We start from the raw sequence: 27,402 nt of genomic DNA, 5'->3' as shown, positions 1-27,402 counted from the left end.
CCTGCTGTGCTTTTCCAGCACCACACTTTCCGACTCTGATCTCCAGCATCTACAGTCCTCACTTTCTACTATTCTTGTAAATCTCTTCTGCATGCTCTTCAAAGTGTTCATATCCTTCCTGTAGTGTGGCGCTCAGGACTGTATACAGTACTCTATTTACTAACCAGTTTATTATGCCAGTTCAGCATTACTTCCTTGTTCTTGTCCTGTTTGCCCTTATTAATCAACCCAAGGATGCTGTATGTTTTATTAACTGCTCTCTCCACCTGTGTTGCCCCTTCAATGATTTGCGCACATATACACCCAAGTCCCACTGCTCCTGCACACGCTTTAGAATTGTACCTGTGAGTTATATTGTCTGTCAGTGTTCTTCCTAGAAAATGCATTAGTAGATCAGAAGATGCTGTTTTATAACTTTATATCATATAAAGTAAATGTTTCATTTGAACACTACAAATTGGGAATATTATTAAGTAAATAGTGGGTGAGTTCATTCAAATGCTAGCTAAGAAAACTTTGAAACCATAATAACTACGTTCATGAAGAATGCTTTATTTTCTTCACACTATCTATCATGCACAGACAATATATGCTAGGCATCTTGTACGATGTACAATGTAACGAGTGTTTTTGCTTTGTATTGCTCAGGGTCAGTGCATTGCTGTATAAAATACTATGCCATATAACACAATACATTATTCAATTTGTATTTTGAAGTTGTGTTGCCTCAAGCTCACAAAATCTTATTTGATGAGTAATTGGATGGAAAACTTTGCAAATTTAATGTGCTTATCATTCAGGCCTTAGACTAAATTGCACATATTTTGAAATTGGTACAGATTTTAACCATTGTGTGACACTTGAACACTTGGTATTCCTGCCAGATGTTCTGTGGTGATGCAGATTGAGAGCATATCCTTTTCCTGTCAAGATGGAAGTGTTCTGAATGTCCGGTGCCATGGCTAAGATTTAAATTGGAATGAGAAATGTGTTGAGGGGGAGATTAGTTATTTTCAGACACCACCTTAGTTAATCATCAACTTACTAGGGAGGAATCAAGAGGAAAGTGAAATATGAAATGGTGGTATAAGATAAATTAATAATGGGGGAAGGAATAACTAATTACAATGAAGTGAATAATTTTTTTGCCCCTTCAGAACATTATCTCTCCTGACATTGAAACAGCCCTTCCACACATACCTTTGATAGTCAGCTGTATCTTTCCACGATCTTTCTCAGCCCTAACATTGCTTCTGTTTTTATCAGACGTGGAGTTTTTGAATCTCTATTTTCTGTAGCTAAATGTTGCCTTCAGCTTACATCACAAACTCTGTAACCTTATTACTGACTTGAGTTCCCTTCCCTGGTCACTGTTGAGGCTTCAGCAGATGGTTTGGAACTTCAGCATCCCTTTTAATCCAGAACACAACAAATTCTCTTCATTACAAGGACTACCCCAGCTGCACCTGTGCACTCTAATTATAAGACCATAAGACGTAGGAGCAGAATTAGACCATTCAGCCCATCAAGTGTACTCTGCCATTCGACCATGGTTGATACATTTTTCAACTTCATTCACCCGTCTTCTCCCCATAACCCTTAATCCCCTTACCGATCAAGAACCTATCTATCGATGTCTGAAATATACTCAGTGACTTGGCCTCCACAGCCCTCTGTGTCAATGAGATTCAGAGATTAACCACTGTGTGGCTGAAGAAATTCCTCCTCATTGAGACTGTGCTTTGGTTTTGGTCTCCTTACTTCAGGGGACATATACTTGCCACGAAGAGAGTTTAACATAAAACCTATGCTTTAAGTATCAAACCTAATCTCCTAAAGCTCACAGAATTCTTCAAAGCCTTCACAGGCAGTTGCTGGATAGACCATACTCCTGATTGGGGTCATAGTCTCAGAATGAGAGATACACTAAAGACAGACAAAAGGATGAATTTCTCTTGAATCTTCATAATCTTGAATTCTGACCTAAGATAATGCCATCAGTGGCAGCTTGTAAACTTTTTACTGTACTCATTTGAGTGCATGTGACAGTAAAGCTAATTCTGATCTCCACCCCAGAGGGTTGTGCAGTTTCAGTCATTGAGTATGTTCAAGACAAAAGTCAAAAGATATCTGGATAGTAAAGATATCAAGATATATGGACATAATGTGGGGAAAATGGCATTGAGGCAGCAGGATCAACCAGGAATAGGTTTGATTGGCAAAATGGCCAGTTTCTGCTCCTACTTCCAATGTTCCCAATGACTAAAAAACAAGGGAGGAGTATAAGTCATGCAGCTATCCTGCAGTTAGCAATCCTAGTTAGACTGTTGCTGGAGCCTTGAGAGCAGTTGTGAGGACTCGATCTTAGCAAGGATATGTTGGATTTAGAGCAAGTTCAATGTTACTACAAGAATAAGGTTACAAGGAGAGATTACATGAACTCTGATTGTACTTCATGGAATTTTGGACAGTTATTTGATTGAAGGTTTGAGATATTATTAGAGATAAATAGGGTAGACAGAGAGAAACAATTTCTGCTGGTTGGTACATCTTGGATTAGAGGGATTGTCTAAAATTTAGAACCAGACCTTTCAGAAGTAAAATTAGAGAACATTTCCACATACAAAGGGAATGGAAGTTTGATGACCTTTTTCAACAATGGCAATTGATAATTTTTTTTTATCTGAGGCTTATATAGCTTTGTTAACGAAAGAGGGCGAGGTTTTGGGAGCAAATCAGTGATGATCCAGTTGAAAGATGGAACAGGCAGGAGTGTCAAAATGGCTTCCTCTTGTTCCTGTTTTCTTCATAAGAGGCACTGTGGAGGCTCGTAATCTGTTTTGAAGATTATTATACCAAGAACCCTGGTAAAAATGCCTCAGTGTGAACTAACTTTGGGAGACTTTCAGGATTAAATCAGAGATGGATAAAATGAAAAGGCGAGTTTAATGGTTACAAAGCTATGATCAGCAACTTTGAATGAAGTAGGCATGAGAAGTAGTTATGAACAAACACCTCCTCTTCATCTCCTCACATGTAATTTGGGATGGGCAGCAAAATGTTGGTCAAGCCGGCAATGACTAAATGCTGTGGAAGAATAAGAAAAAATATCATTGCACTATTATGGAGTGTATAGATGAATGCATTGTTTCTTTACTGCTACCATTACCATTCCATTTGCCTTTGATTCTGCAACATTTTTGGTATTTAATCTCTCTCACCCTCGATCCCTGACCTTCCCTATTGTTCTACCTCATCCTCTATTAACAGAAGAGGTTGTATTGGACAGATATTGCTGGATCTGCTGAGTTTTTCCAGAATTTCTGTTTTATTATTTTAAAAAGGAAATGTGAAATTTACAGGAAATGCTACAGGAAAATGTTATGATGGGGCCCAGTACCCTTAATTAGCAAGGCTGATTTTCTCTTTCCTGTCAGTGACCGAAGACAGTGGACAATTGTAGGCTACAAATAAGAACATTATCTGTTTTAACTATAGTCACATTGCCTGCCGACAGTTGCTATTATACACGAATAATTTGCCACCTGACATAAATGGGTCCAGATAGCAGTGATGTCTTCTCCTGGTAGTAGATAGGATAAATTATTAACCCAATTTCTCCAGCAAATTGGATATTCAAGTGTAGCTAAAAACTGTATCAAAACATATTAATGTCAAATTGTACTATCTAATTGTATAATTCTCGTGATTGATTTATGTTCACACCACAAATGGGTAAGGTGGTAAAGAAGGGTTACAGCATGCTTGCCTTAATTAGTCAGGCTAGAAGAAAGTGAGGGCTGCAGATGCTAGAGATCAGAGTCAAAAGTGTGGCGCTGGAAAAGCACAGCAGGTCAGGCAGCATCTGAGGAGCAGGACAGTTGACGTTTTGGGCATATTCCACTTCCTGATGAAGGGCTTATGCCCAAAATGCTGATTCTCCTGCTCCTCGGATTTTGTTTGACCTGATGTGCTTTTCCAGCGCCACACTTTGTGACCCGTCATCGCTCTGGCATGGAGTATAAAAGTTGGCAAATCATGTTGCAGCTTTATAAGAGCTGAAAAATGTGTTGCTGGAAAAGCGCAGCAGGTCAGGAAGGGCTTATGCCCGAAACATCGATTCTCCTGCTCCTTGGATGCTGCCTGACCTGCTGCGCTTTTCCAGCAACACATTTTTCAGTTCTGATCTCTAGCATCTGCAGTCCTCACTTTCTCTTAGCAGCTTTAGAAGACTTCAGTTAGGTCCCATTGTGGGTATTATGTGCTGTCCTGGTCACCACAGCACAAGGAGGTGGAGACTTTGGAGAGGGTGCAAGAGAGGTTTACCAGGATGTTGCCTGGATTGGAATGTATTGGCTACAAGGAGAGGTTAGACTGTCAAAGGCTGAGGAGCAATCTGATAAAATAATATAAAATTATAAGGTACAAATAGGGTATGTAGTTGGAGTCCTTTTTCCAAGCTGAAAATGTTATATTCCAGGGGGAACGTAGGTTTAAGGTGAGAGGTCAGGCATTTAAAGGAGATGTGTGAGAAAGGTTTTTTACACAGCAGGTGGAAGGTGCCTGGTACATGCTGCCAGGGGAAGTGGCAGAACCAAATGCATCAATGTTTAAGAGGCATTCTCAGACACATGAACAGGTAAAGGATGGAGGGATACCGAGCACATGAGATTAGTTTCGAATGACATCATGGTTGGCATAGTGAGCTGAAGAGCCTGCTCCTATGCTATACTGATCTATATTTTATGTTCCTGACAAGCTAGATTTATGTCCAAAATTGGTGCATGTTTTCTTGTTTCTTCCATGTTACCTTTCAATTATTTGTGTTAACTGCTTCCAGTCAAACACATTTGGCACTGTTATAGCCTGTATGGAGTATCTGGAATAGCAGTAACGTAGAGTTGGTCAGCATTTTCAGGCAGGTCAGACTAAGTGACATTGGCTGTAAGTGAGGTTCTCATTGATACCAATACACTTACATTACACATACTTATCTTTCATCAGCAGCCTGCAATATTGGACCATTGACTGTAACTGTTCATCTCTTATCATTGAAAGCAATTGCAAGACACAATATCAGGCTGGCTATTTTGGGCATTTCAGGATGAATCTTGCACTTTGTTTATGTGCTGTTAGTTATTTATCTGCATGCATCTGAGCCCTGTCCCCCAAAGACTTTAAAAACCTTTTAATTATGCCTTAGGAGCATTCAGAATTGTTGTTTCACAACAATTTTGTTTTAAAAACAAAACACAGATTAAAATACTTGTAGTGATCCAGTCTAGACCATCCAATTTTATGTTACAAACTTTCTGACAGTACCCATTTTTTGATAATTTGACAAGTGAGAGATCTAAGAGACGTGCGAAGAGAATAAAGCCACAATAAGAGCAATATACTTCGCTATGCAACATTAGAACATGAAGACAATCTGCAACACATGTCTGACTTGTATTGACACAGCCAGAATTAACATGATAAATATGAGTCATAGACCGTGATTGAACAACTCACATTACACATCAAATAAAACTCAATCAGGAAATGGCTGCATCAGCAGTTCACCCCAGATTGTGATGATGTGGTGGATCATCACAAGACATTACAATCATTCACTCATGCCAACCTGACCTTGATAATCAATCCCGCAAGTCACTCTGCATCAACATCTATTCCTAATCTGGTCAACACCTTCCTTCCCTTAGTGTGCATTCTCCAGAACTGCACTATCATAAAAAATTTCACTTTTCACTGACAGCTATCTTCCTCAAGCTAGAACTACTCTGTGGATTCCCTGAGCTTACATCTTGCTGAATCACATCAAGTAAATACTGCTTATAAACATTTCAACTTCCACACTATCAGTTACACTGAACTGTTAGTGGCACACACTTTCTTCCAAGCCCACCAATACATGCATTGAAACAAATGCCAGTACACAATACGAGTAATGAGGGGGATATAACTACCGAAAATATTATAAAATTGAACTTAATTAAAGTCAAGCAGCCAAAATTGCTGGAAAAGCTCAGCAGGTCCAGCAGTATCTGTGGAGAGAAATCAGTCAACATTGCTGTCGTGAATTTCATTTTTTCTGCAACTGAAAGCAGACCAAAATTCCTGTCTGATTGACAAAGACTGGAATTAAAATGAATTGTCTTTATCTACATTGTCACTTCTAACTGATAGTCGTGATCATCAATTCAAACTTTCAGTACTGCACTCAGCAGCCATGTTTCATAGTCTTTGACAGATTCTGTCTTCAGGCTATTCAGTGCCGGTCATTGTAACTAGTATTACCCTGCCCTTGATAGCAGCCGTCACTTGCACTGGAGCCTTGAGATGAAATTTGGAACAGTGATCTGGGTTGGCTTTACTTTCCCTAGCATTAATCTTTCTGAAAGACTCTTTTGCACACTTGTACTGTTGGCAATGGCCTCCTGTTTGAACAAAGGTAAGCTCGTCCTGCTTCTTAATCCTATCCACGCCATTAATTTTTCTGCTTCAGTTTGATTCCAGTGTGTAGAGTGGATTTTAGTGCACAGGTTTTATTCAAGACTGTTTATAGGTAATTCTTTTTCACCTTTCTTAGGTTTTCCACATTGTCCTGTCAACATTTGTGAACAGGAGTAGACCATTCAGCTCCTCTAGCCGTTCAATAAGACCATGGCTGATCTGCACCTTAACTCCATTCACCTGCCTTGGTTCCATATTCTTTAATGTTCTTTACTAACCAAACTTCAACAACAATGTCAGATTTAAAATTACTGTATTATAATTGATTAAATTACAATTAATTGAACCGCACCTTACTGTTTTTTGGGACAGAATATCACCCTTTGTGCAAAGAATGATTTCCTAACTTCTCTCCTAAATGCCCTGGCTTTGATTTTGAAAACTTGTATTCCCCTTGTGCTAGACTCTATCAGTGAGAAATGTTTCACTCTGTACTCTATCCATTCTTCATTCCTTTCAAAATCCTATGAGCCATAATCAAATCCTCCTACACCTACAGTCCAGGGAATTGAAGCCCAGTCTGTGAAATCTCCCGTCACAATCCAACCCATGAAGTTTTGGTGAATTTGCAATGCATTCTTTACAAGACTGACGTGTCTTTTCAAAGTGCTGAACTTGAGAACTGATGCACGAAACTATATGTGTTCTGATCAGACTTGTAGACATTGCCACTACTGGGTACAAAATTATGGCTCTCTGCTATGTTCTTTCATTCTTTAGTTTATTGAGATATTGAAGACCCAGCACGGGATCTTCCAAGGAACACAACTCATGTATATACTGTTCCTACTCTCTTGTTTTCTACTGTACATTTTCCTTCATAGAACATAGAACATTACAGCGCAGTACAGACCCTTCGGTCCTCGATGTTGCGCCGCCCTGTTATATTAATCTGAAGCCCATCCCACCTACACTATTCCATGTACGTCCATATGCCTGTCCAATGATGACTTAAATGCACTTAAACCTGGTGAATCTACCACCATTGCAGGCAAAGCATTCCATACCCTTACTACTCTCTGAGTAAAGAAACTACCTCTGACATCTGTCTTATACCTATCTCCCCTCACTTTAAAGTTGTGTCCCCTCATGTTTGCCGTCCCCATACTTAGAAAAAGGCTCTCCCTGTCCACCCTATCTAACCCTCTGATTATCTTGTATGTCTCAATTTCATGAACTTTAATTTTGGTTCTAAGTCTGTTATGCGGAGTTGATTATCAAGAGCCTTTGGATGTCTATTCAATCAACATCTAAAGGCATTCCTCTGTCGAGTTCTACTGTTTATTTTTCAATCAACTAGACTGATTACACATGACACACCCTCAATAAATCCATGTCGGCCTTCAGCAAATGCTGACTCACTTTGTTCTAGATGATAGACTCCACTAACATCCCTCATAAAATACTGGATCACAGATCCTCTCTCTTTTCTCTTTCTCTCTGTCTCTTCCCCTCTCTCGCACAACTCCCTCAAATAATGGGGTTAACTCCATGGCAGCTGGTGGAAATTAAATTCAATTAGTTAATAAATCTGCCATTGAAAACTAGTCCCAGTAATGGTGAAAATGACCAGCAGATCTTTGGAAATCCCCACATCTTTCATTAACATCTTTTAGAGAAAGCATTCTGTTGACCTTATGAGACCTGGCCTACAAAGGCCTGCACACCCAAGCAATGTGGTGACGCTTATGTGTCCTCTGAAATGGCTAGCATGTCACTCATGTTCCTGATAAAGGGCTTATGCCCGAAATGTCAGTTCTGCTGCTCCTGGCTGACTTGCTGTGCTTTTCCAGCACCACACTCTCGACTAGCATGTTACTCAGTTGTATGTCTGGGAACTTGTGTAACAAAACTGGGACAACAATCCCAGTGGCTAAGTCAAATAACAGTCTGACATAGCCATAATCAGCAAATCATACCTGTCCCAGACTCCATTATCACTATCCCTGAGTATGTCTTGTCTCAGTGACATATGGATCTACCATAGTATGTGACACAGTGGTTTATACCCAGGAGGGAATTGCCCCAGGACTCCCAACGTTTTCTGGATCCCATGATGTCTCATGGCACCATATTAAACAAGTTCAAGAAAAGCTCTTGCTGATTACTGTTTTAGCTAATGGAGAGGTCCATGTTGAAGATCAATTCGAAGAAGCATTGAGGAGAACAAACAAGGGCACAGAGTGGATTTAGACAGGGGTGTTCAATGTGCATCACCAAGAGCATGGTATGAGCCTGTTAGGAACCAAAACCATTTATAGAAAAAACTTAAACACCAACCAGTTTATAAAAATTCATTGTTGGGATGTGGGCATTACTAGCTGATCCATTATTTACTACATTAGTGAGCAGTTTATTGTGAAACGAGTGCTACTTGATAACACTATTGATGACCCCTTTGCCAATTTACTATTGATAAAGAGTAGACTGATGGGACAGTAATTAGCTGGGTTGAAATTGTCCTGCTATTGTGTACAGGTCATATCTGGGCAATTTTCCAAGTTGTTGACTGGATATCAGTGCTGTAGCTGTTTGGAATAGCTTGGCTCCGGGAGCACCCAAGTCTGTAGCACACATCTTCAGTACAATTGCTAAAATGTTGTCAGGACCAATCGCCTTTGTAGTATCCAGTGCCTCTTCGTATCATGGGGAGTGAATCAAACTGGCTGAAGATTGGTATCTGTGACACTGGGGACCTCTGGAGGAGACTGTGATGGTTAATCCACTTGGCACTTCTGGCTGAAGAGTGTTTCAAATGCTTTAGTTTCATTTCTTACACTGATGTTCTCGACACTCATCACTGAAGATGAGGATATTTGTGGAGCCTCCTCCTCTAGTATATTGTATAATTGTCCTCTACCTTCCACACCACTATTCCTGACGAGATGTGGTAGGACTGTGGAGCTTAAATCTGATCCTCTAATCATGGAATTGCTAAGAAATATTTATCAACAACAAATATAGAAAATTCTGGAGAAACTCAGCAGGTGTGGCAGTATCTGTGAAGAGAGAAACAGAATTAATATTTTAAGTTGAGTAGAAGATGCAGTGAAGAAGAATAATACAGGACGTAAAATGTTAACTGTTTCTCTCTCCACAGATGCTGCCAGACCTGCTGATTTTCTCTAGTACTTTGCGATTATTTCAGATTCCTAGCATCTGCAGTACTTTGCTTTTATTTAAGCACTGTCTATCACTTCTTGCTTCTGCTGATTGATTGATACATAGGTAGTCCTGTGTTATATCCTGCTGGACGCCTTACTTTTAGGTACGTCTGGAGCTGCCCTTGCCTGGCATGCCCTTCTACACTCTTCTGTGATCCTCTGACTTGATGGCAGTGCTACAGTAGGAATATGCTGGCCCTGAGGTTGCAGATTGATATATTACCCAAACAACTAGCCCGACCTACTCCTGAGATTAGCAGCATCACTGATGTCCGTCTTCAGCCAATTCAATTCACTTTACATAAGGTCAGGGGAAATATTGAGGACGTTAGGGAAGATGATGGTGTAGTGATAATGCCAATGAATTAATAATCCAGAGGCCAGATCAGTGGAGAAACTGGTTCAAATCTTACCACAACAGCTGATGAAATGTTAAAATCAACTCATAAACCTGGAATGTAAAGTTTGGGTAAAGATGGCACGGTGGCACAGTGGTTAGCACTGCTGCCTCACAGCACCAGAGACCCGGGTTCAATTCCCGACTCAGGCGACTGACTGTGTGGAGTTTGCACGTTCTCCCCGTGTCTGTGTGGGTTTCCTCCGGGTGCTCCGGTTTCCTCCCACAGTCTAAAGATGTGCAGGTTAGGTTAATTGGCCATGCTAAATTGCCCGTAGTGTTAGGTAAGGGGTAAATGTATGGGTGGGTTGCGCTTCGGCGGGTCGGTGTGGACTTGTTGGGCCGAAGGGCCTGTTTCCACATTGTAATGTAATCTAATCTAATGACTATGAAACAATCATTGATTGTAAAAAAATGTATTCAGTTTACTGAAGACCTTTAGAGGAGGACATCGTATACCATCCTTACCTATTCTGGCCTACATGTGACTGCAACCCTATAATAATGTGGCTCAGTCTTAACTGTCCTCCAAAATAGCCTGGAGAGTTTTTCAGTTCAAAGGGAAGTTAGGAATGGGGAACAGGTGCTGACCCTGCCAGTAATGTTACATTTCCACAAAAGAGTAAACAAACAAATACAAGGAACTGTGAAAGGCACTGAGAGCTGCGAGGGAGATGGACCTGGTCAACATTTCAGCAGGAGCCAGCAGGTGGGGAGCGGATAGGTTGTCCATTGGATTTTTATGCCTCACCACACCTTCCAACTCACCAGCAGGGGAGCATCAAATCAATCCCAACAGCACAAACATTTGAGAACTCCCCAAGACAGAATTGTTTCACCTTAGAACTTTAAATTGAAGAGTTAGGATTTGGCAGCAATTTCAGCTGCAATTATCCAACACATTTTCCATTTATGAATGACCTTCTGGGTTTGAATGACTCACTTATCTCTTTCATTGGATATGAGTGTCTCTGGCAAGGGTGGCATTTATTACCCATCCCTAACTGTTCTTGAATAAGATGGTGGTGAAATTGTTTGCATATTCTAACTCAATCTATAAGTAAACCAAAATGAATAATGAAAATGACGTACATTGCTGTATGATCTCACATTTGGATTTTAAAGAAAATTGTTGCTTAAGGCTTACTTTTCATGAAGTAGAAAATTAGAATTTGTGAATCTGTTCTTCCAAAGATTTTATGAAGTCCTAAACTCCACAAGATATTGAATTGACATTTGATTTATAACTATTTTGATTCTCATTTTTAGGTTCGACAATTTGTAGTCTCTGTGAATGGCCTGAATGTTCTTCATGTAGATTATAGAACTGTAAGCAATCTTATTCTAACTGGCCAACGTACCATTGTAATGGAAGTCATGGAGGAAATTAACTTCTGAAAAAGAAATGGTCATTTGAATGCATGCGACTAATCATGCATTGGACTGGAAGATAAAAAAAGAATTTGGAAATGCCAGAATAAGAGAATGCACAACATAGCTCTTTGCTTCAGGAGTTAAAACAATGCATTTTTTGTATATGATTTAATTTGCTTACAATTGCCTCAGTGTATATATGCTTAAAGTTTTATTGACACTGGAATATGAGCTGTGTGGTATACAATTTGTGTCGCAGTAATGAACTAACACTTGAATGCAGTAAGTGACTTCTGTTGGTGCATTTTATAGTGGCCTACACATTTTGTCTCACTAAATGGACATTTCCCATTACTCATAATGGGATGTAGGGTGTAATTAGATGGGTTGTATCATACATGTGGAAGAAATACCTCAACACTTGAAAACGTAGATTCCTGTTAATAGTTTGAAAACCAAAAAAAGCAAATAGTTTTGAGTTGTCCCTTGTTGGTTTTTTTTATTCTTTCACTGTGAGTAAATAAATATGTACACATCTTTTGAGTGTGAAGTATACCAAGAGTTAGTTGAGAACTTACAAATGTCACTCATATGTAAAACAGGGTCTAAGAAAAAAATGAGGTTTCATAACACTAAAATTATTGTTGTACAATGTGATATCCATTGCAAAAGAAGTAAATACTGCCCAGGATTTCCCTCTCCCGAAAAGTAGAAGGGAAGATATTTGGACGGATTGGCATCCGGGAGATCCTTGTCATCTTCCGACCAGCATAGGATTGAGTTCTGCTGAGCAATTCCTTCCCACCCTGCCACTGACTGGGACTCCGAAGTGGTCAATTAACAAACACTTAAGGGCCTTTTCAGCCACTGTAAAGTGACAACATTTCCCAAAGCTGAAACTGCTGGCAGGTTTCCCAAATACTAGAATGGAGTGGTCTGCCTGCTGGGTTTGTGCAGTCCTCAATCTGCCCCAATTTGAAATGGTTGGCTGTGGAGCGGAATAGTGAATATAGCCAAGGGTATGGCTGTGAAAGCCACAGACCTGCCCTTGATTCTAAGCTCCCCTTCCCTATAGACCCATTTCCCTCATTGACCCCTTTCTTTCCTGCTGCTCCTGCACTTCTGGTTAACTTTTTTTTCTCTCTTTTTCTTTTTTTTCCACACTACCACCTAAATGCGGTAGTGCTTTTTTTTCCCCAGCACCCATGTTGTGTGTGCGCAGGTGTGAGACACAGTGAAAGACTCAAGGTGCATGAATCTATTCAGTTTCCACCACCAGGAAGAAAGGAAAACCCGAGTGGCCAGTGACAAGCAGTGCCCTTCACATCAAAGGGCAATGCTGTGTGATCGAACAGTGAAGGGGAGGGCAGGGATTAAATCGAAATAGAGTTGGAGGGGGAAATCATGCACTCCACTCCCTATGGCACTCACCTCTCCCTGAACAACTCCAGGGTGTTGGTGGACACCGCGTGCTCCTTCTCTCGAGACACCCGGGCTCTAACGTTACTGCGGGAGAGGGGCAGGCAGTCGGCCTTAACGACCCCCTCCATTGCCCGCTGCCTGGACCTGTTTATGGCCTGTTTGGCCAGGCCCAGGATCAGACCCATGAGGAGGTCTTCAGACCTGCCCTCCCTCCCCCGTACTGGGTGCCCAAAGATCAGGAGCATGGGACTGAAGTGCAACCATCTGGTTAACTCTTTCACAAGCAGCTTCCAGCCTCTGGTCACCACTCACGTGGGGTGGGATACTGCTGCCCTGGGAAGTGATCCCACCTGACACCCTATCAGGTAATCCTGAAGTGTTCACTAGGCAGGTGATCTGGTAGACTTTCCATTCAAAGGGTTGTTGGGATTTGGGGTCATTCTGCCCACTTTCACTTGGTGAAAAATCTGCAGTTTCCTACACCTGCCACTTTTTTTTTATTTTGATGTAATTTCAATGTATTGGAAAATAACATTTTAGCGAAGTTTTCTTTTTTAATAAGTATCAATATGTCCCGAGACAGTGTCTAAACTCCAAATGAACAGGGCATGAATAACAAAAAATGTTTAATGTAAACAGAGAATGTCAAATTTAAACTCTTCTGAATATGACTATCATTTTTTTATTGGAAAAATTGAGTGAATCCAAGGATATTGCATTGTTCAGCTTCAAAAAATGGAATAAAGCAAATCATATTTGCATTGGATCTTACCTATAATATTTTTATTGAAAGAACGCTGAATTAAACTCCAGTTGAATTAATTTGTGGATTGCCTGCAATCTTGAATAAACACTCTAGATCTGTTAAAGTCTGCTGTAAGAAACCTATTAGCGGACCAACAACTAACCTTACCATGTAGATGGAGGTGTCAGTCCTGTTATCTGCTGGCTTTGATGAAAAGTAGAGGAAACAATATTTGTATATGAGTTTAAAATTTCATTGAACTGCAGGATTAAACACAGTTTGGTACAACATGTTCAGTGGTTATCAGAGTTTTTATGTTTAATATTTTCAGTTGGCTTTTCTGTTTATTTTCTTTCTTTATGCCTTGGTTTGCTAAATTTCATCCAAATTACTCCCTTTTAAAAGTGAATTAAATGTCACATCTTGAGTCTTGAATTTATCTAAAATTTTGTCAAGCTCACGCTACAGATGAGGCATGTATGTAATGAACAAGGACTGAAATGTGAATGTTTTGAAGTTTTCTCTGCAATCTTTACATAACGCATCTATCTACCTCATTGGCTCTGTCCTAATGGGAAAGGAAAGGGTCAATATTTTTGCGATGTTAAAAGTTTAGTTTTGCATTCAAGCACAAAATGGAAAATCAAGGTATCCTGGTTTGAATAGGTATTTCTAGTCACCACAGGATATAACATGACACAAAATAACAAGTAGATGTTCAAGCTTGAGGACTAATTTAAGAAACAACAGAAGCATTAGATGATTAAGAATTATAAAGTAGTGCTACCTATGATTTGTATTATTGAGATAGATAATGGACGTGATTAAGTATATCCTGGTACGTTATGTCTACGATACAGCTAATAAGTTAGATGGTGCCTTTTGTTGGGCATTAGATTTCAAATTAATGAGATAAATTTGAGAGTACCAGAGATAATCCTATAACAGGGTGAATTAATTCATTATTCAACCGGTGTCTATTTCAAAATAAATTCTGTAATGTTACTTGAGAACTTTTATTTCTGTTTAGATTTTTAAACGAAATGTGAGGCTGGTTTCATAAATCTTATATTGCCATCATTTGTGTTTTTGTTTTGTTTTGAACTCTGACAATTCCAGTCAATCAAGTAAAGTCTGGAGGACTGTATGGCAAACTTTGTCTGATATATTACTTTAACCTATTGGATGCCGTTTAAATTACACCTACTTAAGTTAATCACATGCTAAGTATGATCTGATATGTGGGATATTTTACAGGCTTAATGCTTCCAGCTTTATATTTCAGGAAATTCTATCTGGTAGGAAAATATTTCACTCATAAGTAGGCTTATATAAAATAACTTTTTGGCAACTTGTGTAAAGATGACTAAATATGTATAAGAAATGTTTACGCTTCTGTTTAAATACTTAAAACTTAAATCAGAATCCTTTGTGCTGGTGCTAATTATAAGCCTCTGAGGTGTTTATTAATCTGATTTATGAAACCAGTTGAATTTGAATCTTTCCATGCATGTTCACATCAATTCTTTTCTGGTAAGTCTAAAGCTAGGATTTTGAATAACATTAGGAATTCAGGGACTGCAGAAGCAATTACTCCTAATTCTAAATTTTCATTAGAGCTCAATGCACTAATGTAAATTAAATTTCATTCTCATTGCTGAAATATTTTCCAACTTTGTTATTTCCATATCTGCGTATAAGAAGCAAGTCTCCTCTACAGGTTATTTCTAAAGTTTTAAGATTCCGTTTAAACATTTTGTGGCTATGTCTAGAATTGACTCGAAAAATACCCACAAACATTTAACCTTAGCTCCGACTGGTAGTAATGCCTGTCTTTTTACAAAGGATTAATCAGAGTTTAGATACAAGTTTATTTTTGTATATGGATATGTGGCTTTTTATCAGCTGATATTAACTGTATCAAATGTATGTCATCACAAACCGTTGTAGTGAAAAATGTGAAATAAATCTGTGTGCTAATCAGTTCTTGGAAAGATCTATTCTTGTTCCAACGTGACATGCTTTCACTGCAGAAAGCTGGTTGCAGATAAACTAGCTGACTCTGTTTGTGTTCTAAATGTAGCTCTTCAAGTCAGCACTTTTTGATTTGAAGCAATCTTTAATTCTCTCTGCACATTGGTTATGTTTTGTGGTTAGTTTGGCTTTGACATAAAGGATATCAGATCACAGGAGAGAGACATAAAGTGTGGCGAATCTGATATCACCTAAAGTCAAAGTTATCACAATACTGTGTTTCCAATGCATAATTGTTCAGAATCGCAGATTGTTACAGTTCAAAAAGAAGTCATTTGTTAGGAGATATGACTCATGACAATATTTAGTGTAAAGTAAGTGCCATAAACTGGCCAAAGATTTATTCAAAGGTGCTGTTAGGAAGCATTCTTTCACATAAAGAATAATTTAATACTTTGAATGATCTAATGGTAACAAGTTTGCTCATGACGCAAAGCTAGATGAGAATATGAGTTGTGGGGAGTATGCAGTGAGATGTCAAGGCGATCTTGACCAGCTAAGTGAGGGGGCAGATGGACTATAATTTGGAAAAATGTGGGGTTATTCAAATTGATAGATTAAATAAAACTGCAGAGAATTTCTTAAATGGTGAAAGATTGGCAAAGTTTGATGTCTGAAGGGACTTGGGTGTCTTTATTCATGAGTCAATAAAGGCTAACACACGTGCAGCAAGCAATGATGAAAACAAATGGTATGTTGGCTTTTATTGCAAAAGGATTTGATTACAGGACAAAAAGATGTCTTGCTGAAATTGTATGCAGCCTTGATGAGACCTGATCAGGACCACAATAATGAAGTATTGTAGACAGTTTAGGTCTCCTTACCTAAGGAAAGATAGTTGCAATAGAGGCTGGGCAACAAAGCTTCACTTATGATTTCAGTTTCATGTTTTTGTGTAATTCCTGTATTTCTTGATTATGATAGTGTTCAAAAATTTATTAATCTTGGTCTTGAGTACATTGATGAACTGAGCACATATAGGCTCTGCAGAAGAGAATTTCATGGATTTATAGCCTGTCTGAGTGAAGACATCTCTCCATATCTGTTGATCCCTCATTCTAGACTATCCATCAAAGAGAAACAGCTTTAAGCATCTACTTTAGGGAAGGCAATGATACAGTCATGAAGATCTACAGCGTAGAAAAAGGTCTTTTGGCCCATTGTGTCCATGCTGGTCAAAAAACAAATATCTAAGTATTCTAATGCCATTGTCCAGCTCTTGGTCTATAGCCTTGTATGCTTTGGCATGGCAATCCTACATCTAAATACTACTTAAGTGTTATGGGGGTATCTGCCTCTTACCACCCCTACAGACAGTGAGTTCCAGATTCCCACACCCTCTGGTAAAAAGGTTTTTCCTCTCATCTCCAAATCGTCTGCCCCCAACCTTAAATCTATGCCCCAGTCATTGATCCTTCCATCAAGGGGAAACATTTTTTCCTGTCTACCCTATCTATGCCCCTCTTAACTTTATATGTCTCAGTTGCGTTCTCTCTCAATCACCTCTGTTCTAAGAAAACAAAACCCAGTCTGTCCAATCTCTCCATAACTGAAACTCTCCAGTCCAGGCAACGTCCTGGTAAGTCTTCCTTGCACCCTCACCAGTGCTATCACATCCCTCCTATTATCTGCTGTCACGACTTAATATGGCTTATATCTGACTCCACAAACATAGCAATGTAGTTGGCTCTTAACTCTGCTTGGACATGGCTTAGCAATCTATTTAGTTGCATTAAACTGCTAAAAATGGCTCAAAACATTAATTTAGATGGACCACTTGGCATCGACCCAAACGTTCTGCAGAGTTCTCCTTATTAACATTTTGGGATTTGGAGCCAAAGTTGGGAGTGTTCTCCCACAGATTGAGCAGGCATGTGTCTATGATGGAGGACTCCACCCGGGCCAAAATCTTTGCTATGTTATGAATGCATTCCTCCTTCCATGGAGGGCTTGATGAATGGAGAAACCCCCTGGAGACCACAAAGTGGGTATGTGTTGTTTATATGAATCTGTAGATCATCACAATGTGGTAGTAAGTCAGTGAGAGGTGGATAGTGTACCTGAACATCTGTCCAGGAGCACTTCCATCTGCAAGAAGCTAGGATATACCACTGCACCAAGATGAATGAGGAGCTTTTAAGTGTAAAACGTGAGGAGTTCCTCTCAGGGCACTCTGAGGGAGACCTCCATGAACTCTGCCAGTGACTTGATATAATTGGTTGAGATGCATACTAATTGCCTTTGGCCCCAAAGCCCTGCAGCAGCTAACAGAATTGCCCCCATGCTTATCAAAGGCCACGGGGCATAGAAATCAGTAACTTCCCAGGAAGTCAACTACAGATACTAGCGCTCATAAATATTTTCAGAAGGGCATGCAATCATCCCAATGTGGCACATATTTGACTTTCTTTATATTGTAATGTGTAGCATAAACTTTGGTTGTAATTTCCAGATATGTGTGATTCCATTATTAAGAACATCATGATGTTAGTCAGGGTAGGATTGGGAAAGCTACTCAGAGGGTGCATATCGTGGACATAATGTATGGTTACCTCCAAAATAAGAGCATTCTATCAGCAAGGAGAAAGTGAGGTCTGCAGATGCTGGAGATCAAAGTTGAAACTTTATTGCTGGAACAGCACAGCAGGTCAGGCAGCATCCAGGGGACAGGAGAAGGGCCTGTGCCCTTTCCTGAAGAAGGGCCTGTGCACGAAACGTCGAATCTCCTGTCCCCTGGATGCTGCCTGACCTGCTGTGCTGTTCCAGCAATAAAGTTTCAACATTCTAACAGCAAAAAAAGGTCATGTTAAATGGATAGAATATAGGCATATTCTAGAATTTTAGTTTTAATACAACTGTAAAATGCAGGTTCCTGGACAATGGTAAACTGTCATTATTGGGCTAGAATTTGCTGCAGCACCGATATCTTACAATTTGCTGCATGAGTTGGATTTTTCCCACACCCTTCAGTTCAAACATGTCTAGACTATACATTACTGGAGTTGCAGAAGGTGTTAACACGGTGTGGGAAATGTCTTACACCGTAGTGATCAATGGGACCAAGACACCTCCATAACCAATACTCTTAAGAGTAGAGAAAGCAACGGCAAGTATGATAGAGAAGAAATTTGGGTGAATTAGAGTCAAATTAGATAAAGTGAGCAATAGACAGATGGTCAGAAAAAGATTGCATTAAGGGTGAGTTCATAAAAAAAATAATTAAAATTTTAAAAAAACCATGTACAATTTATTATTGGAAGAGATTTTCAGTTTTGATTTTTCATTTTCTGGATCTCGGGTTTTATTGGCAATGTCGGATCATAAATATCACCAGTGACAGACGAATTCCATCATGAAATGTTGCATTTATATTTCTGCATGATTTAAATCATTTTACTATGAAAATGCAGCATGTTCTTAAAACTCGAGAAATTTAACATCAAGGGACTGCTTTTGCAAGGCTACGCAGATTGTATCTTGTGGCTTGCTTTCTTAGTGCACAGGGTCTTCAGTGCACAGTTACAGGCTGCCAGCCTCTCTGACTTGCATGGACTTGTACTGTAGAACAAAAGGCAGACAGCTTGTCATGATGGAAAGCACTGATTTACCAAGAGATGGACATGTCACTGTATAGCACTGTGCTACCTTACTGTCACCCCTGAAACATGTATTTCATTGCATGTGTTTCAACCAAATAGCTATATGTGAAAGTCAACTGGGAGCAGTCTCTATTGGAATCCAGAGGACTACAATCAGTGTGGATATACCACTGCAGTCAGTCAAGGGACTTGTCAGATTAAAGATTAACCAGGAGCAGTCACGTGCTTGGTCTGGGGATCCATGTCGGTGTTGTCCAGAGAGTGGGCCAGGGCAGTCCTGTAGGTCATGTGTAACCATTCCAGAGATTACAGGTAGGTCAGCTAGATGTTGTGGAGACAGCAATACGTGGTTTTGGCCTATACTTCCTGCTCTGAAAAAAGGTGAGGCATTGAGTGGTGGCCAAGGGCAGGAGAGGTACTGTGCCATACCCAGTGAGTGAGTTGGAAGCTTAGAGGGCAGGAAAGGTTAGTAGTTTTGGTGGAGGAGATAGATGAGAATGGTGAGTGGACATGATGCATGTAATACTGAGATCTGTAGTCTGAGAGTCTCGGTGAGCTATGTGTGCGGTGGCAGAGTTAGAATGGGTGGGTGGTGGTCCTAAAAGTGTGAGGTAGCAGTGAAATGATGATGGCACTTACCCTCGGAAATGCAGAAGATCATTGATGACATTCCTGTTCTGATGGACATCTTGCTTCACACTGCACGTAGCATTGGATCCAGGCTCCCTTGGTCTGGTGGTGCAGCCTCCTGTGGCAGTCCACAGAAAAAAAGATTGTTCTATCTACCACCTCCACCACCAAACCTCTAGGTCTCTGTCTGCAAAGTGGTGAGTGACTTTTCCTTTCATCTGAGTCATGTCCCCAGTGATAACAATTGAGCACCACGGCCTGAGGTGACATTCCTGGCTTGCTGTATCAAGTGGTGCACAGCTGGGTGGACTTTAAGAATGGTGGCCGAGAAGTGAAAATGGGAACATCTTGGCATCAGTGAGTGCTCCAGCTGCATGATTTCCCCTAGCAAGGTGCTCAAAAAAAGCTCAGTTCCACAGTTATTGAGGTGAAGAACAGAAGATTGTGTGAAAAAGTCATTCTGAGCGATGGAAGACCATATGCTAGTAATGTCACTTGACCAAACCCATTCACGGACAATGGGAGCATTTCACCTTTTGTTTCAAACAAATTTGGGGCCAATATGATAGTCTATTCAGATTTATCGATAAACCATAAATTCACAATTGCTGAAAAGCGTATCCTTTGATATATCGTGTGAAGGTTGATTACGGTATGCTGGATGTATGACATGATTTATAGACTGGGAACAGAAGTTGGATTGTGAACAGGCTTTGTAACTGAGCTCAGCTAAGTTTTAGCATCATGCAATGCCATAATCAGATTAAATAATTTATTATGGAAATTCGGCACAGGCAAGAAAGGAGATCCTAACTGTATGTTGCACCATTGTCACTTTCTACAATTCCACCATAGATTTCGATAGAAGAATAATAGCTAGGTAGTGAACTATTTTAAAAATCTAGAAGACAATATAAATCAAGACCGCTAATCTTATTATACCATTGCTTTGCATTCATTCCAGCGAGTTATTAACGCACACCATTTAACATCAATTAGATTTTTGAATATGGGGATGTGGAGGATTGCAATTGGTGAAGGTTGGTAAAGGGGGCGTTAGTTCTTTGAAGAACTGCAAGTCTTCAGAGCTTACTCCGTTCTGGATTATGCTGGAGGACATTGAATGATTAATGGTTGTGGCAGATTTCTTGTTCACTTGAAGAAATTTTGTGAAATGCAGCAATAAACTTGTTTTGTTTTTCCAAATTCCACTGGATTTCACGTTGATTACACTGAGGATTAGACAAGGTTTGAGAACATAATTATGTACGAACTATGCCAGTCCTGTTGGGCCGTTGTCAAGCTGATGCCTCAAAGAATCATAGCTGAGGTCAGTTGGGGTCAGTAAATAGTTTGTGGATTCCAGGCTCCAGGGGCCAAATTTTCATCCTGATATAAGATGGGTGGTGTGAAAATATGTTTTTTTTCAGTGCCACCCTGTTGGTTGATTCATGCTTCCCTCAAAGTCTTGGGAAGAGGTCAGCTGTCCTGGAGACTGGTAGCCACTTGCAGACCAAGTGACCCGAGTTCCAGGCAGACATTGAAACTTTTGCTGCCTCCTTGGCTGCAATGATGGCCCAGTTTCTACAGCCATTTTGTTGATTCAAAGCTGTTAAAAGTTGCTGAGAGGCATCTTCAGGTGGAGACACTTTTCTTTCATACCTACATCTGTTGGCTTCCCAGCTTTGTAAGGTCGTTGTCCTTGTTGAATGACAAGTGTACCCTCTGGCCATAATTTGACCAATTCAAGGAAGGTCACTGCTGGGTGACTGCTCTTGCAGAGGTGGGACCTCCATCTGACTCTGAAATTGGGATTGTGTGCCAAACCTGAAATCTTATCCCAGATTGTCTGAACTCTTGCGTTTTTAAAATTTTTTCTTAATATCAATATAAAGGTCATAGAAACCCTACAGTGTGGAAAGAGACCATTCGGTCCACTGAGTCGACACCAACCCTTGAGCATCCCATCTAGACCCCTACCTTATCCCCGTAATCCTATATTTCCCATAGCGAACCCACCTAGCCTGCATATCCCTGGACACTATGAATAGTTTAGCATGGCCAATCCACTCAATCTGCACAAGTTTGGAAGGTGGGTGGAAACCAGAGCACCAGGAGAAGCTGCAAACTCCACACAAACCAGTCACCCAAGGCTGGAATCAGACCCAGCCTATACGGCAGCAGTACTAACCACTGAGCCAGTGTGCCACTCATGCCATGTCATGTTTAGAGGGCACGAAGAGAAATCCAAAGTCAAAAAAAAATGTAGTCTTCTTTATTTTCATGTTTAAATTGTTTCTTTTTAAAAATGGGCAACCTGGCTGTGCTGATAACCTGACTGAAACTGAGCACATGATCATATTTCCAAAGTTTCAGCATTATTTAGACATTTCAGTTAAAGCTGACACAATGTAGTTGGAGATGAATCATCTACGTCACGCCAGCTCTGAGTAATGGTAAACATCAAGGTGTATTATGCTAAACTGAGAACTAATGTTTTTAAAGCTGCCTCATCACCTTGTAATGGAAGCCTAAAAGAGGGAGGTAAAGCTGCACTTAGCTTATTTTCCAGTTAGCCCCCCCAATGTGGGCCATCAGCAGCTTTTTCTTGTATTCATTCATGGGATGAGGGCATTGCTTGCTGCGCCAGCATTTATTGCCAATCCAAATGCTTGTTCTGGTCATTTGTTCGAAATGGGAGCCAGGTGAATTGCTTAATATATAATTCTGGGATTCTAAGTCAGTTGATTAATAGAGGGAGAACTGGACTCAAGGTTGGCAGCCTGCCACAGCCTCTTTATCCCTTTTAACAAGTTACTGAGTGAAAAGATGCCTAGATTGTACTGCAGGAAGAACGCCACTGGGCCCAGCTTACTGAGGAATTATTATTATTGGATGGTGACTTGCAGGAGGCTGCAACTCATATAAATTTGTCTTTTTAAACACCACTGGATTTACCAAAACCTTTAACCTGTTTCCATTGTGTCCTGTTTTCCGTACATTCTTGGGTACTTGTGTATGTGAATATGGCAGTGAAGCAATTTCCCATTTTTTTGAAAGCTTTGTTAATAAACACTACCTTTTGATTCCGTTAAAATTATTTTGCTTTGGATTTATCTCAAAATTGGGATTGAAAACTGAGGTTCTGGGGAATGTCCTTCACCTTAGTCAGGAATGGGAGTAGAAGGGGAGAGGAGGAATTAAATGAAACACTAACTCACTGTCTCAGGTTTAGAAGGAGCAAAGCAATTGCAATTTTAAATCACTTCATTCCCCCTTTGACCAAAATTGACACATGTTGTGTGACAGCAATTTTACATTGAGAGATGGTCAGGTCTGTTTTGAACAGTGGGGCCGAGTCTAAAATCTATTCCCTAATTGGAATTACCTATCAATTTTAATTAAGCAAATTATTAGAAAAGGTTTGTAATTAAGTGCTAAAAGATTTAATCAACAGATCATATAATGTTTTAATCTTAAACTGAAACCAGCATTCCTTAAATAAGTTAAAAATAGGTTAATCTGTATTGTATTTGGGTGACCTGTGTGCTTTTCTGAGGTGAGATCTATGATCTTGTCAACTGACTGCACTTGAAGAAAAAGCCCGTAGGAAAGGAAGGAATTTTAAGTTTTACCAAAAGTGTTTAGACCAATGCAAGCATGGGCTAGTTGGACATGGTCTGTATCTATCTGTTGTGAAGAACTGAAGTGACATGTTGTATGATAGAATCTGACAGTCATTTTTGTGTGACTGGCAAAACATCTCTTTGGCTTGATAGCAATGTCCTTTTAGTCCAAATACCACTTGTGTTGTTGCTGCCTAGTAGCAAAGCTAAACAGATAGCTTTACTTTAGATTAGATATAGTGTAGAAAACAGGCCCTTCAGCCCAACAAGTCCACACCAACCCTCTGAAGAGTAACCCACCCAGACCCTTTCACTCCAAGTGATGCACCTAATACTATTGGCAATTTAGCATAGCCAATTGACCTGGCTATTTAAGATTGCTAGTTGGGTTTGCAATGTGGCACAATTGTGCAAGCTGGAAATCACATATATTAGTACAGAAGGCTCTTTTTTTGGTAGACAGAAAGAAGATGTACCCCACTGCACCTGTTTCAACCGACCAATACAAGCGACAGCCAGCCTCTCGTTCATTTCTCAGTGCAATGCTTTGACCAATCAGAATCAACCCACTAAATTTGAATTTAAAAACGCTTGGAAATTAACTGTCAGTCATCCACTATCTAGAACTTTCTCCATGGCAGTGTCTAAACCAATCAAAGTGCACTTGCCAAATAATAGCAGTCTCTGCTCCTTCAGTATAGAAAAATCCTACTCTCCTTTACATTGATATTTTTGCAAACTGTCCTGATGAATGCAAGTCAAAATGCTTCAACAAAATGTGCATTTTTTTAGCAAAGTGTTCCTTGACTAATATAAAGTTCATAATATTCAATATTTTACATCCCAAAAATACATCAGTCATTACAATCCCCCCAGGCCATCAGATTAAGAAAAGAACTTTGAATTCTCACTCTTCAATCTCAAAAAAATCCTTTATTAAAGATTGAGCACTATTATAGGTTGCTTAATAGTCAATGTAGTGAGACCTTGAAGAAAATTGATAACAAACTACTATTCTTTTATACAGGTAGGATTTGGATTTGCTTTAATCTTGCAAAACTAATCTGACTGTTTTCTTTTTACCTCTAAATGGCACCTGGATGCACATAATAGCGAGAAATAATGAAATGGTTCATTATTCATTCCGGGGATTCTCTTTGGATTTAATATGCCAGGGTAAAGTTTAATCAGTTAACATTTGCTGGAAGAGCAAAGAGGTCATTCATGCCTGTTATTTCCTTATTGATTGCCACATGGCGAAATGAGAACCAATATGAGCTAAGAAGTGGGATGATGGGACAGCACAATCAACAAGTTTGCATTTGGTGCAATAATGAATCTGTGTCTGTGACTCATTCTTTGAAAAATCTTGAGCTTTCCTTAGCAATTTGCAGAGTCGGATTATCTCTCTGGCCATGACATTACAGTGTAATTATGTTTATTTATCTGTATGTCCACTGGCCCTGTATAAAAATGGATAATATTGGAACTAATTTTGGCTGGTCAGATTCAAATTTTCGTAAAATATTTTGTTTAATGAACCGTGAAAAATCAGACATTCCTTTTGTGTTTTTTAAACATTCTTAAAGAAGTCTGGGTGTCATTGGCAAAGCCAACATTTATTATCTAGAGGGCAGTTAAGAGTTAGCTACATTCCTGTGGGTCTTGAGTCCTATGTTGGCTGGATTAGGTAAAGATGGCAGATTTCTTTCTTTAATGGGCATTAATGAACCAGATGGGCTTTCATGATGATTGACATGGATTTCATTAAGATAGCAATTTTTGTTTTAAAATTCCAGATTTTTCCTTGATTTCTATGATGGAACTTGAACCATTGTTCGCAGAATTTTAACCAGGGGGGTGTCTGGATTACTAAATCCATTGGGCATTACCACTGCACCATCCTCACTCACCATATAGTTCTTCACTTAATATAAATTTTTATCAGATGAGTGGGTTCAAGTGTTCTGATTTTACAGGGGTAACTTATATCTTACAACAATGACTAACTTCTTTAGTTTAAAACCTTTGGGAGACCAATGGTTGTGAAAAGCACTGTGTAAATGCAAGTCAAACTGTTTTCTTTTTCTCAAAAGCAAGTTTTGAACCATGCCACGATATTCTGAATGCTTAAGTTTATTTGATGCAACTGAATTACTTTTAACTAAGGTGGCTGTTTGTTGGTGTCAAATAATTAGTTTGATTTGATGTGTTCTCTCACTGTGTTTGAAAGTAAAGTAGTGAGTGGTTGGGGGATGTTGAATCTCAGAATTACAATAGCCTTCAAATGCGTTCGTAAGTGAAAATCTAGATTCTAACCACTACAAATGTTCACAATAACCTGAATGCGGCCGTGCAGCATTTGGTGTCCTCATTGTCATTTTTTTGAATATGCTGCAGACTGCAGAAACTCACCAAGATTCCTTTGATAGCACCTGCCAAACCCATGACCTCAACTACCCAGAAAGACAAAGGAGTACATGGGAATACAATTTCCATCAAGTTCCCCTCCAAGCTTCATGGTAGTTTTACTTGAAACTATATTGCTGCTCATTCAGTGTTGCTGTATCAAAATTATGGAATTCCGTACAAAATAGCACTGCGGTTGTAGTTACATCAGATGGACCATATCAGTTTAAGAAAACAGTTCACCACACACCTCCTTCTTCGGAATGTACAACAAAAGGTGGCCATTCCCACATCCCGCAAATAAACTAAAAATCTCTACATCATGTTACTCATGATCAATTTGGACCCATACAGTTTAGCCTGCTGACAGTGTCAGGAGAAAAGGATACATATTCTGTATAAGTATTCCCTGTCTCTTCTTCCACTCCACCATGCCCACCTCCTACAGTAGAAAAATAGTTCTGGTCCTGCCAAAGTTACCTCAAGGGAAAATAAGGCCACTTGAAATTCCTTTACACCAGGTTGCTTATTTTTGACAATTGCTGATGACATGCCCAGGTAAACCCAATCCTTCTCTGCGCATGTCAAGAACAAGAACACTTCAAGATAGAAATGAAGGAAAGTTTCCATTTTTATAATGTCTTTCGTGATTTTAGGACGTGCGAAAGTTCTTTAAAGTTGATGAAGTAATTTTGAATTGTTGCCACTGTTGGAATATATCTTTTTTATAAATGTATAATGATAACTGTTCATCGGGTAATTCATCTAAGTAAGCATCAGATTGTGCTAATATTCCAGAGTTACTTCAAATTTACCCAGTTTGGGGGCACATCAGATTTTTATTTGTTATCACAGCTGGTTTAAAGGAGAGGAACATTCAATGGGAGGACAATATCAATCCAATGTGAGAAAGTAGTAACCAGTCAGAGCTGCTGCAGTGTGCCCGGCCTCACTGAGTCATTAATGGATCTTTCAATCAACAAGACAAAGCTATAAATGGTTACTGTGTAACAAGAGTTTTGATAATATGGCTCATGATTGTTGTGCAGTCCACACTTCCATGGGCAGTGTATATAAAATGGAAAGGCGATAGCCGAATAATATTAATATTACTGGATAAGTAATCCAGATACCCGAAGTAATGATCTAGAGATTTGAGTTCAAATCACAATGTAGGCAAACGTGGGGACTAAGAGAGTGGTGTGGAAAAGCACAACAGGCCAGGCAGCATCCAAGGAGCAGGCAAATCAATGTTTTGGGCAAAAGATTCCTGATGAAGGGCTTTTGTCCAAAACGTCAATTTTCCTGCTCCTCAGATGCTGCCTGACCTGCTGTGCTTTTCCCTCGACTCAAATCTCAATGTGGCAACTGGGAGCATTTTGAATTATATTGATAATCTGTTTAATATACCTCATAATGATGATTGTGAAAGTATTTAATTGTTGTATCTGCTTCACTCATTTTTTTCCAAGAAGGAATTTGCTAC

General features: G+C 39.6%; 1 protein-coding gene and 1 long non-coding RNA gene across 8 annotated transcripts in view; one reads left to right on the top strand and one right to left on the bottom strand.

Moving 5' to 3' along the window:
- Positions 1-27,402, top strand: part of deptor (DEP domain containing MTOR-interacting protein) — a 134,306-nt gene that overhangs the window by 64,135 nt on the left and 42,769 nt on the right. For 3 of the 7 annotated variants that reach the window (XM_043688964.1, XM_043688965.1, XM_043688966.1), the window contains exon 10: positions 6,593-7,045. The exons of 2 other annotated variants lie outside the window; for them this stretch is intronic. In XM_043688964.1, coding sequence (XP_043544899.1) covers positions 6,593-6,733 — 141 coding nt within the window. In that variant the 3' untranslated portion in view covers positions 6,734-7,045. Of the gene's footprint in view, positions 1-6,592; positions 7,047-11,346; positions 12,652-27,402 lie in introns of those variants that run through there. 2 more of the 7 variants (XM_043688967.1, XM_043688971.1) reach the window with 2 other exon arrangements.
- Positions 2,928-27,402, bottom strand: part of LOC122549330 — a 38,490-nt gene continuing 14,015 nt past the window's right edge. The window contains exons 2-3 of the long non-coding RNA XR_006311494.1: positions 19,891-19,999; positions 2,928-3,087 (exon numbers count right to left, since the gene is read on the bottom strand). This is a non-coding gene — a long non-coding RNA (uncharacterized LOC122549330). The remainder of the gene's footprint in view (positions 3,088-19,890; positions 20,000-27,402) is intronic.

The sequence above is a fragment of the Chiloscyllium plagiosum genome, chromosome 4 (genome assembly GCF_004010195.1).
Source record: "Chiloscyllium plagiosum isolate BGI_BamShark_2017 chromosome 4, ASM401019v2, whole genome shotgun sequence".
NCBI lineage: Eukaryota > Metazoa > Chordata > Chondrichthyes > Orectolobiformes > Hemiscylliidae > Chiloscyllium > Chiloscyllium plagiosum.
The sequence above is the reverse complement of the archived record's forward strand: the minus strand, read 5'-3'. Positions and strand labels throughout refer to the sequence as shown.